Source organism: Anguilla anguilla, chromosome 1, assembly GCF_013347855.1.
Source record: "Anguilla anguilla isolate fAngAng1 chromosome 1, fAngAng1.pri, whole genome shotgun sequence".
Classification (NCBI taxonomy): Eukaryota; Metazoa; Chordata; class Actinopteri; order Anguilliformes; family Anguillidae; genus Anguilla; species Anguilla anguilla.
Genome location: NC_049201.1, coordinates 76,398,048 through 76,409,787, shown reverse-complemented (window position 1 = coordinate 76,409,787; position 11,740 = coordinate 76,398,048). Strand labels below are relative to the sequence as shown.

Genomic DNA, 11,740 nt, shown 5'->3' with positions numbered 1-11,740 from the left:
GCTCGCTCGCTCGCCCGCCCGTAATCGAACGGGCGCAGATAAATCAGAGCAGCCATCGTTGTGGCCGCTTCGTCGGGGGGAGAGGGCAGGGGGGGGGACAGGCCAGTCAAGAGGAGGGAGGGAGGGAAAGAGGGAGGGAGGGAGGGAGGGGTGGGGGGGAGGTCCCTCTTTTTGAATGTGATACGCTGGCGGGGTTCTACTCTTACAGCCGCGTACAAACATAGTATCTGTCGCGGGGCAGGAAGGGCCTATCTGTCCAGATGAAGACGGACGGCTTCGGGGATGTTCGTCTCGAGCGGCACGCACTAGGAGACACACTCTGAGGCTGACAGAACCACTGAGAGGTAAATGGTGGACACTGTGAAACGCACTCCGTGGCTGATAAGAGTGAAAACCTTTTTCTATCGCTTCCTTTTACACATTAAACATAAATAAATAAAAGAAATTCCCAAAGCTAAACCTGCTCAAGACACTCGGACACAAACCAAATAAAACCACTGAAGACTCTTTCTCTGACCCATAAAATGCTCTTGTCTCGTACCTGCAAGCATGCTTCATTCACCTGTGCACCTTCTGTCACCTGTACCACCTTCCTTTACCTGCCTGTGCCACCTTCCCAAATCTTAACACATTTACTTACCTGGGACACATCTGTTTACCCACAGCACTATCCTTAATCCGCCTGTGCCACCTTCGCTTACCTGTAACACCTTCCGCTGTCTGCCACCTTCCGTTACTCTATCGCAACCTGCTTTATCTGTGACACCTTCTGCTACCTGCACTGCCTTCCCTTACCTGTGAAACTTTGACATACCTCTTTCGCACATTCTCTTTCTGCCTCCACTCTTTCTATAATGATACCTCTGACCTGTTCTGTACTTACCTGTACACTAACTCCATATTCCTCACCTGTAGTCTCACCTGTACACTAACGCAATACCCCTCACCTGTAGTCCCACCTGTACACTAACTCCACATTCCTTGCTTGTACACTAACTCCATATTCCTCACCTGTAGTCTCACCTGTACACTAACGCAATACCCCTCACCTGTAGTCCCACCTGTACACCAACTCCACATTCCTTGCTTGTACACTAACTCCATATTCCTCACCTGCGCCATGCTCACCTGTGCACTGACTCCACACCCCTCACCTGTGCACTGAATTCATACCCCTCACCTGCACTGTGCGCACCTGTGCACTGACCCCTCACCTGTGCTCACCTGTGCACTGACTCCACAGCCCTCACCTGTGCACTGACTCCACACCCCTCACCTGTGCTCACCTGTGGGCGGGTTGGGGCCTTGCCTCTTCCCCTCCCCCTCGACGCGGGCGCTGAGGGCGCGGGAGAAGTGCTCGTCCACCACGGCGCCGATGTCGCCGCGGTAATAGGTGAACAGGACGCAGCGGGCGTTCAGGTACTCCGCCTCGGGGGCGTCCTGCTTCTCCCTCGGCCCGTCCTCCGCCCGGCGCCCGGCCTGGGGGTACGGCGCCCCCGCGCCGGCCGCTCCTGGAACACCATCCTCCGCCCCTTTCTGCATCCTCCCGGTCTCCCCGGAAACCTTACCGCAGGGCGATGAACTCCTCAGACCGACTGGTGCCTGCGCAGAAGTGATTGAAAGTCACTGGCGGAGAAGGCTCCTTTTTTTACAGTGAAGTGCTTTCACCGTACTGTCAGTTACATATGCATACGTTTAATTGGTTGGCACCAGACGCTGTTTTAGCCCCTCCGTCTCCACTCTTCTCGTCAGTTGCTGTAACTGAACTGAGGGGAACAGGTTTCCCTTAACCCAGGGACACCGCCTGCTAAAGACCAGCCGAGACCAAAACTGCGACGGAATGCAAGCTTTGCACCTGTTCAATGACTTCTTGTAACAACTGTTAAAAAACTAAAACAAAGCCGTAAAGAAATGCGATTCGTTTAAACTTTGTTATCGACGAAGCTGATGCATGTTTTACCACGCAACGCAACAACAACAACAAAAAAACTTATCTCGCTTCACTGTCAACGCTCGATCCTATTAAACAAACATACAAATCCGTCTTTCGTCATAAACGCAATACTTGATATTTATACAAATTATATAGTTCTTTTTTTTGTTGTTAAACAGTCTTTACCTGTAAACTGTTGAAACTGAAAGCAGAGGCGGCAGTGTCGTACGGTGCGCAACGTCCATAGGGTGGGCACATAACATCCAGGCAACTCATTGTAATCTGTGGGTTATTCCTGCAGATTCAGGAGACGGGACGGCTGCGCTGTCCTGCGGGGTTCGCCGCTCCGAGAGCGAGACGGCATTCCGCTGAACGCTGCAGCGCGAGAGAGCGAGCGGCGGTCACTGCGTGCACGCGCGGTTCGACATCGCCACAACCACAACTGTCCGCTGTCTGCGGGGGTTAGGCTGGAGACCGAGCGCGAGGCTGTTCTTTACAGCTAGACCCCGCCCAATCGTTTACTGTGACCACCCCTTCAGAAAAAAAAGCTAATTGAAAATATAAGTCAGATAACTACACGAGGACATAAATCACCTATCCGGTTTCCAAGTGAATTAAACGGTGATGTTAACCAAATGATAAATAGTTTTTTTTCTTTAATTTACTTTCAGCTGAAGGCAGCGGAATTTTGGAACTTTGGCACTTAACTTTCCCCAGTTATGTGTGCGATGTAAATCTTAAAAAGATTAACGTGGCACACGGCTACGGATTACTTTAATGGTTTGCCAGTTTGTTTTGAGTGACACCACCATTGTTCCTTCATTCATATTGCATGTCTCCTTATGTCTCTGTAGTTTATCTGCTCAAAGGGCCAGCTTTCATTCTCCTGTGTATATGTATGTTGTTTAAGGAAGTGAGGTGTTGAACTGTTGCCACAGTGAAGCATTTGACACACAAGAAGGATGAATTCCTACAGTCCCACATTTTGACACATAGGTGTGAACTATGGTGGTGCTCATGCCGACTTTAACTGTAAAAAGAGAGGGAGAGAAAAGACTCCGATCAATAGCAAACAGTTTGGTGTTATTCCGAAATCAGGGAAAGGGATCACTGACACCACAAAACAGGGCAGGATTCTTCGGGGTGAGATATGATATTCACGAAAACTTTCACGCTGACACACGATACCCTCCAAAGATAATCAGACTTATAGGCTGTGTGGCTGTACCGTTGTCCAAAAAAAAACTGACCTGATTGGGTTGGGAAGGGACGCAATATAAACATGTCACTCTTCATGAAAGGCATTCTAGAACCCTGGGGAGAATTGTGTGGAATATTTGCAGAATTCCTTCCCGGGGTGTCAAGAGGCGGGAGCAGTCTCTGATGCCTCAGTGTTGACTGGTTAGCAGTGATGTCATTTTTTTTTCCTGTTGTTTTTTTTTTTTTTTTTTTTATGCTTAGAGGACAAAATGTCCTGTGACATTTTGAACTGTGATGGATAGGTTAGCAGGGTGGAGGAAAGGTTCGTGCAGAGTAGGACACTGGCTCCATCGTGTATCCGTCTGCTATATTGGACAGGAAGTTACATCACAACAATGAAATATCTCCCAGAATAGCTTGAGCGCTCACTGCATAAACACACCAAACACCCCTTCTATGGCAGTTACATACATAAATACAGTCATATATACTGCATGTACAGTACTTGCATTTTGTCTTCATAATGCAACATGAAAGAGACTTTTGTTTCTGAAAAACTGTGTTATAATTTGGGATCAATTCCATTTCAGTTTGGTCAATTCAGGAAATTAATCAAAATTTAGTTTATGAATTTAATAAGAAATCCCAGCGAAACATCACATGTTTTTAGCAAAATCACAAACTGAGTTTCGATCCAATTCAAAAATTATTGGATTGATACATGCCTGGCCTCCCAGCCCTGTTAGTAAATCCTATAACAGGGGCTCCCGGCCTTATCAGAAAAGGGCTGGTGTGGGTGCAGGTTTTTCTATTAGCCCCGCAGTACGACACCCGATTCAGCTAATTAACTAATCGCAGTCTTTAATCAAGACCTCAACATGTAGAGTCAGGTCGCTTTACTGCAATGCAAATGCTGCGTAAAAGTTGCGGAAGTCGCTCTGGATGAGAGCATCTGCTAAAGGCCTGCAATGCTTACCGGTGGGGCTAGCGAGAAAAAAAAACAAAAAACAAAAAAAAACCTGCACCCCCCCCCACACCGGGACCTTTTCCGAAAAGATCGGGGGCCCCTGTCCTGCACGATGACAGAGGCTATATTTAGAGAGATTACAGGTGTGTGTGTGTGTGTGCGTGCGTGCGTGTGAGTGTGTGTGTGTGTGTGTGTGCGTGCATGTGTACGTGCGTGTGCGTGTGTGTGTGTATGTGTGTGTGCGTGCGTGCGTGTGTGAGTGTGTGTGCGTGCGTGCGTGCGTGTGTGTGAGAGTGTGTGCGTGTGTGCGCGTGTGTGTGTGTGTGCGTGTGAGTGTGTGTGTGCGTACGTGTGTGCGTGCGTGCGTACGTGTGCGTGTGCGTGCGTGCGCGCGTGCGTGTGTGCGTTCGTGTGTGTGTGCGTGTGTGTGTGCGTGCGTGCGTGTGTGTGCGTGCGTGTGTGCGTGCGTTCGTGTGTGTGTGCGTGTGCGGGTGCGGGTGCGTGTGTGCGTGCGTGTGTGCGTGTGTGTGTGTGTGCGTGCGTGCGTGTGTGAGTGTGTGTGTGCGTGCGTGCATGCGTGCGTGTGAGTGAGTGTGTGTGCGCACAGTCCCGTGTTGTTTATGTTCCGTTGTGTGCGCTGGAGCAGACGCAGGAACCCCATGTCCACCTCCGGGGGCTCTTGCCCATATAAAGGGATCTCGCGGGGCGTGTGATCGTGCAGCGGCTTTGGGGGGGGGGGGGGGGGGGGGGGGGGTGATGCAATGCGGGAAGGATGGGGTTACCGTGTGACAGACAGCTGCTGATGATGGAAGAATGGGGTGGGGGGGTGGGGCGAGTCTGGGGGGGCGGAGGATCTATGGTAGCACATGCTCTGGGAGCATGTAGGATAAATGACCATGACCCCCCTGCCCTCTCTCTCTCTCTCTCTCTCTCTCCCTCTATCCGTCTTTCTCTCACTGTCCCTCTCTCTCTCTTTCTGTCTCTTTCTTTCTCGCTCTCTTCTTCCACCCCCCCCCCCCCCCCCCCTTTCCGTGAACAGATGATCTGGAACAGCTGGCCCCAGATATTTGTCTTGGTAAGAGAACGGAACGTCGTTTTTTTTTGTTTTTTTTGGTAGGCATGTTCATATACATATGTGTATACATTCAATAATATGCCTCGGTGCATGCGTGTGCGTGCGTGTGACTGTGCGTGTGTGCGCGAATGCATGTAGAGGCTGAAAATAAACCGAGGTTACATCATTGCTTGGATTACAACCACCCCCCCCCCCCTTCACACACACACCAATCAGACCCACCACAGCTGAAGTTCTGGAAAAGCAGTATCATCTGCTTCACCCAGCCAAGCCCCGCCCAGCCGGGCTAAGCCCCGCCCCAGACTGACCTTTCACCTTTCACCAACCTGAAGCTTTTGCAAAGCAGAATCACATCCTCCATCCCCCCAGCCCAGCCCCGCCCAGTCCTGGCTTGACCTTTCACCTTTCACCAACCTGGCAAATAGACCCGCGCCTGCCTTCCAAGAAGTATGTAAACAATTACATCATGGGTAAGAATGCTCAGTAGCCTTTATTTTCACGACACATTTTTTCTGCACGGTGTAAACTAACGGATGTAAATTAGTTGCTAGCTAACTCTGGTGCAATTACTTTTTAATTGTGCACTGTCCCTGTAAACAATAAAAATGAATAAATAAATAAATAAACTGCGTTGGTCGCACAAGTTCTAAGGCTCTGTTCCAGTGTGTGGATGGACCCCATGGTTTGGTATCTGTTAAGGCTCTGTTCCAGTGTGTGGATGGACCCCATGGTCTGGTATCTGCTAAGGCTCTGTTCCAGTGTGTGGATGGACCCCATGGTCTAGTATCTGTTAAGACTCTGTTCCAGTGTGTGGATGGGCCCCATGGTCTGGTACCTGTTAAGGCTCTGTTCGAGTGTGTGGATGGACCCCATGGTCTGGTATTGGTTAAGGCTCTGTTCCAGTGTGTGGATGGGCCCCATGGTCTGGTATCTGCTAAGGCTCTGTTCCAGTGTGTGGATGGACCCCATGGTCTGGTATCTGTTAAGACTCTGTTCTAGTGTGTGGATGGGCCCCACGGTCTGGTATCTGTTAAGGCTCTGCTCCAGTGTGTGGATGGACCCCATGGTCTGGTATCTGCTAAGGCTCTGTTCCAGTGTGTGGATGGACCCCATGGTCTGGTATCTGCTAAGGCTCTGTTCCAGTGTGTGGATGGACCCCATGGTCTGGTATCTGCTAAGGCTCTGTTCCAATAATGAGTGCTGATGAATACAATTGGGCATTCCCAATTGGGGAGACAAAATTAGTTTTAAAAAAAACATGAAAATAAAAAATATGCTTTTCCTCAGCACCTCCGTGAACATAAAATAACTGCTGTGTCTCAGTTGGGGGGAGAGGGGGCTGGAGACCTCCAGCTGGCTTTGTGCCCAGGTTGGTCTCATTGTGGACAAACTCTTTTTAGCCTTGACGTCAGCTTAACCTCCGTCCACCCCTTGTCTCACCCCCCCTCCCCTCCCGCCTCCCTCCAGCTGTCCTGGGCCGTCCTCCAGGCCACTCCATCCTCGGCCGTCACCCTGGAGCAGCTTGTCTGCAGTTGGCTGTGGATGCAGAGCGCGGGGTCAGAGGTCACCGGCAGGGAGGTGGGCGGGGCGGGGCGGGCGTGGAGAGGTGATGTCACACCGAGGGCTCTGCTGGCCGTGTGCATGTGAGCTGGGAGCCATCGCTCCCTCCTCACAACCACACACGCACACACACACACACACGCACACACACACACACATACACACATGCATGCATGCACAAACAAGCACACACGCAAACACACATGCACACACACACAAACACAGACGCATGCACACACAAACACGCACACAAACCCACACACGCATGCACACACACACACACGCACACACACATACACACACGCATGCACAAACACGCACACACGCAGACACACATGCACACACACACACACAAACACGCACACACGCACACAAACCCACACACAAACACACACGCATGCACACACACACACACACACGCACACACACACAAATACACATGCATGCACACACACACACATGCACGCATGCTGACACACACACACACTTACATGCACAAGTGCACATACACATGCATGTACGCACACACGCACATGCACACATGCAGGCACACGCACACACACACACTTACATGCACACACACACACACACACACTTTCTCTCACACACACACACACACACTTTACCCAGTCGCTCACACAGTAGTTTGAGAGCGGGTAAAGGAACTCGAAAGCAGAATCGCTCGCAGTTTCGCGCTCCACACAGTGTTTGGGAATGGCGGGTGGGGTAACAGTGTGAGGCTGCAGAGTCCCCCTTCATCACTACGTCTACATGTGAGGTAGTCTCTTCTGAGAGAGGGAACCATAAAAAGAGAGAGAAAGAGGGGGACAAGAGAGTGAAAACAGTGTGAGATATGAAATGATACACAAGGTAACAAGAGAAAGAAAGAGAGAGGGAGAGAGAGAGAAAGAAAGAGAAAGGAAGAGAGAGAGAGAGAGAGAGATAAAGAGAGGGAGAGAGAGAGAGAGAGATGCAACGCGCCTGTAATTTACACGATGGTGACATCATGGAGACTGTGGCTATTTTTATTGGGGAGGGGGAGAACTGGGGGGTGGAGCCAACAGCATGTCACCTGTTTGATTGGGCCTCGAAAAAACCATACAATAAATAATTTTGACTCCTTTGGATCCTGCTAATTTTCCGAAAACACATGCTCGTTCCACTGCGAAAGTTTTCCTGGAAAGAACCACGTGAAAACTTAAAGTGGGGGTGTGTGTGTGTGACACAGTTTTTGGAATGGAGCATATGAAATTTTAAATATAAGCGGCACACCTGTTGGAAGAGGCTCGTGACCAACGTCCCTTGAGAGGGGTGTGTGTGTCGGGGGAGGGGGGACAATTTGGGGGTTATTCCGATCCCCTCACTCTGAAGTCTGTACGATCACATGCTGTCTGCCGCCAGTTCCAGCCCCTAAAAACGGTCAACAGTAACTGGGGCGTGCTACTGGAGCTCCTCCGCGATGATGTCACCTGCCCCGGCTGCGATTGGTCCGTCCCGTAAAAATGTTAGCTCCGCCCACCACTTCCCGTTTCCCAACCCTTTGTGGACATGTGTTCCACCTCTAAAAAAAAATAAAAGAGAATCTATTAATACGACGGCTAACATTAGCAATTTTATTAATACTGTAGCATTTCTAGTGTGGTACAGTGTGGCCTGCTTTGACCTTTGACCTTGCCGCTAATAATAAGCCACAGGCGGGGTCTGCGAATGGCAGGTTTCTCGGTTGCAGTTGGCTCACATCTGCAGTATAAAGAGTTTACTCGGCTAATTTTGGGGCTTCGGGCAGGCCGGCCGGCCCAGGGTTGGAGAAGCCCTCCGTGTGAGTGAGTGAGTGACACGTCGGGGGTAGACCATAGCAACGTGGTTGGAGCGAGAGCAAGGGGCGTGCGAGAGACCGCTTTCCTGAGCCGCATCACAGGGGGCGGAGCCACCACCGGCGAGCTGTCAATCACAGACCGCATCACAGGGGGCGGAGCCACCACCAACGAACCGTCAATCACAGACCCCGTGAACCAGTGAAAAGAATGTGCCATCCCAGAGCAAAGCGCGACGATTGGTTTATATCGGGTAGCGCGGTTAGCTCCACCCATTTTTGGCTGTCCCCACATCATCAGTGTCACACTCCAGGGGTACCAGTTATAAAAATGTTCAGAAAATTCACAGAATATATCACAGGTGCTTTAAAAATGCAGATATACCACTTTAAACCAACATAAGCAACTTTTTTCAGCCTCAGCTAGTTTTATAAATCAAATGTACGTGCAATTTTGGAAAAGATCTTAAGATAATGTTTAAGTCCAAGAACTTTTTTTTTTTTTTTTTAGAGAACAAGGCCCCAGGTTTCCTAAATCAGGCGTTCCCAAGATTTTTTCTTTTTTTACCCTAAAATAACTCTCCTCTCCTTATGTCCCTTATCCCCCTGTACTGTATTTAAAGCATTACATAACATGATTATTATGTCATAAATATTTATAGAGCACTTATTTATATATGTGGCTATGTATGTGTACATATACACACAAACAATTATATCCTTTCCCCAGTTTGGGAACCCTACAGAATGACAACAAGCGCATCTCCTTGGCCCCTTTTTAAATAAGGGCTGTCTGTCTGTCTGTCTGTCTGTCTATTCATCCATCCATAATCTTTCAAATTTTAACTGCATTCAGTTCAATTTTTTCACTATCACATATGCATTTTTTTTGGTGAGGGGGGGGGGAGCAGCAAGTGTTTTGTATGAGGTTGGGTAATCACACTCTACTACATATTTATTAAGACATGCTTGTGGCCTTGCCAGTTACGCTCTGCTGTCATCTGCTGTGGAACCGGCCAATGACATTTCACCCCTCCTGCTGCTAATGTGAACCCTGACCCCATTGGCCACAGGCCTGCTTTCTTTTTGTTTTTTTGGAGCCCTCTTGTGATGTCACAGAGGGGGGGATTAAACAGGCCAATCAGCCGCAAGCAGGTAAAAAGAAAACAACAAAAAAAAAACAACTGAAGTGGAGGGTACTAAACCAGGCGAAATTCTATCAGTGTGCGCGCGAGGCTTTGTGTTTTATGGAGACGTTATTACAACGGGGGCCTGCTTTGTTTTTGATTTTTTTGAGTACTCTTGTGATGTCACAGAGGGGGGGATAAAACAGGCCAATCAGCCACAAGCAGGAAAAAAAAAACAAAAAAACAGCTGAAGTAGAGGGTACTAAACCAGGAGAATCAGTGTGTGCGCGGCTTTGTGTTTAAAGGAGACGTTATTACAGCGGGGGTGGCGGGTTTTGGTAGGGAGGCCGCGATGCGCTAATTACCGCGGGACACAAAAGCCGCTGTAACGAGGCTCCCCTTTTACAGAGGCGGGAGCTGGTCTTTACGGCTCGTACCGCGTCAGCGGCTGCCCAATCAATTGGTTTAAAAAAAAAAAAACCGGCACCGCTTCAGAGCTGAACAACAGAACTCTAATAAGACCTCGTCATTACGGTAGCCTTCGCAACCAGAGCCAGAATAGTGTGTGTGTGTGTGTGTGTGTGTGTGTGTGTGTGTGTGTGCATGCGCAGGTGCGTGTGTGTGTGTGGGTGTGTGTTAATTATCACAGGTCTCCCTTTGCAAGGGTTTTTTTTTTCTGAATTCACACAATGCCCAGGGCCTGAGGTCCAGAGTCATAGTTACCGGGGTCGAAAGAGGCGTTTTGAAACGGGTCCAACGCTCTTCACTTGAAGTGAGCACACGTGGCATAATACTGCCACCTGCTGGTACTGTCTCGATCTGCACGCCAAATTAATAAAAATGAAAACATCACAAGGCGAACTGGTGACCTCTTAGTTTCTAGTTAAACCCTCTGATGCATCTCTATGGGAATTCGGGGTGGGGGGTGGGACTACATTCAGCTAGATGTGCAGTAGATACTACAAGCATTGTTTCTCCTGATTAATTTTCCTGTTGAACTCAATCGAAAAAATATTCAGGAGAAACCATGCTTGTAGTATCTTGTAGTATCTATCTGGCAGCAGCACGGTGGTTTGAGGCTCATTTGATACCTTGGACCCTTGATGACTTAAAGCCATTTAGCCAACAAATGTGTTCTATACTGTATCAGCATAATTTACAGCTGAATCTAGTCCCACCCCCCAATTCCCATAGAGATCCATTAAAATGCAAAGAGTTTTTGTATCGCTTGTAGGACAACCTGAAAATAAGAAATCCAGACTCTGATGATGTTGATAGGTCACAGACATCAGGAAGTCATGGCATGCAAATGATATGCAACCAACTACAAAACATGACTCTTTTATTTGATATTATGTTAATTTGTCTACTGTATAAGTGAATTTCCCTGTTTCTAGCTTTTCCCCAAATAGTTCACTGAAGCAAAAGTAAACGAGCAAATGGTGGCACAGGAGGTCTCAGGAGTGCATTTGTTTAATTCTTGCTAATTTTCTGACCAATGATTTGTTGTTAAGACCATTAAAAGCTTAATTTTTGCCATTTTGGGCTTGGCCCCAGGAGTGTATATGTATATATATATATCTTGATTTTCAAAGGCGTTACAGGTAAGATCACGTCATCGCTTGATTGGCCAGGTAATGTAGTGTTTATGTAACAGTTCAAATGCTCATTTGCCCCGACGTGTTCATTACATCTGGCAGTTAAAAAAAAAAAAAAAGTCATCAAGTATAAATTTTTGCAATATTTTTTTTTTTTTACCCATTTTTCACTGAGAGGCCCCAGGGTGTCCCCTGGGACCCAGTTTGGGAACGCTGTAGAACCCTTTAAGGCGTAATGTCACAAATAGGGGCGACATAGCTCAGGAGGTAAGACCGATTGTCTGGCAGTCGGAGGGTTGCCGGTTCAAAACCCTGCCCTGGGCGTGTCCAAGTGTCCTTGAGCAAAACACCTAACCCCTAACTGCTCTGGCGAATGAGAGGCATCAATTGTAAAGCGCTTTGGATAAAAGCGCTATATAAATGCAGTCCATTTACCATTTACCAAATACAGTGAGCTCCATAATGTT

General features: G+C 48.6%; 1 protein-coding gene across 1 annotated transcript in view; it reads right to left on the bottom strand.

Moving 5' to 3' along the window:
* The window catches only part of vgll2b (vestigial-like family member 2b), a 6,396-nt gene extending 3,932 nt beyond the window's left edge, over positions 1-2,464 (bottom strand). The window contains exons 1-2 of the mRNA XM_035411534.1: positions 2,120-2,464; positions 1,287-1,602 (exon numbers count right to left, since the gene is read on the bottom strand). Of these exons, the coding sequence (XP_035267425.1) occupies positions 1,287-1,602; positions 2,120-2,209 (406 nt within the window). The 5' untranslated portion in view covers positions 2,210-2,464. The remainder of the gene's footprint in view (positions 1-1,286; positions 1,603-2,119) is intronic.
* Between the last annotated feature and the right edge of the window lie 9,276 nt (positions 2,465-11,740).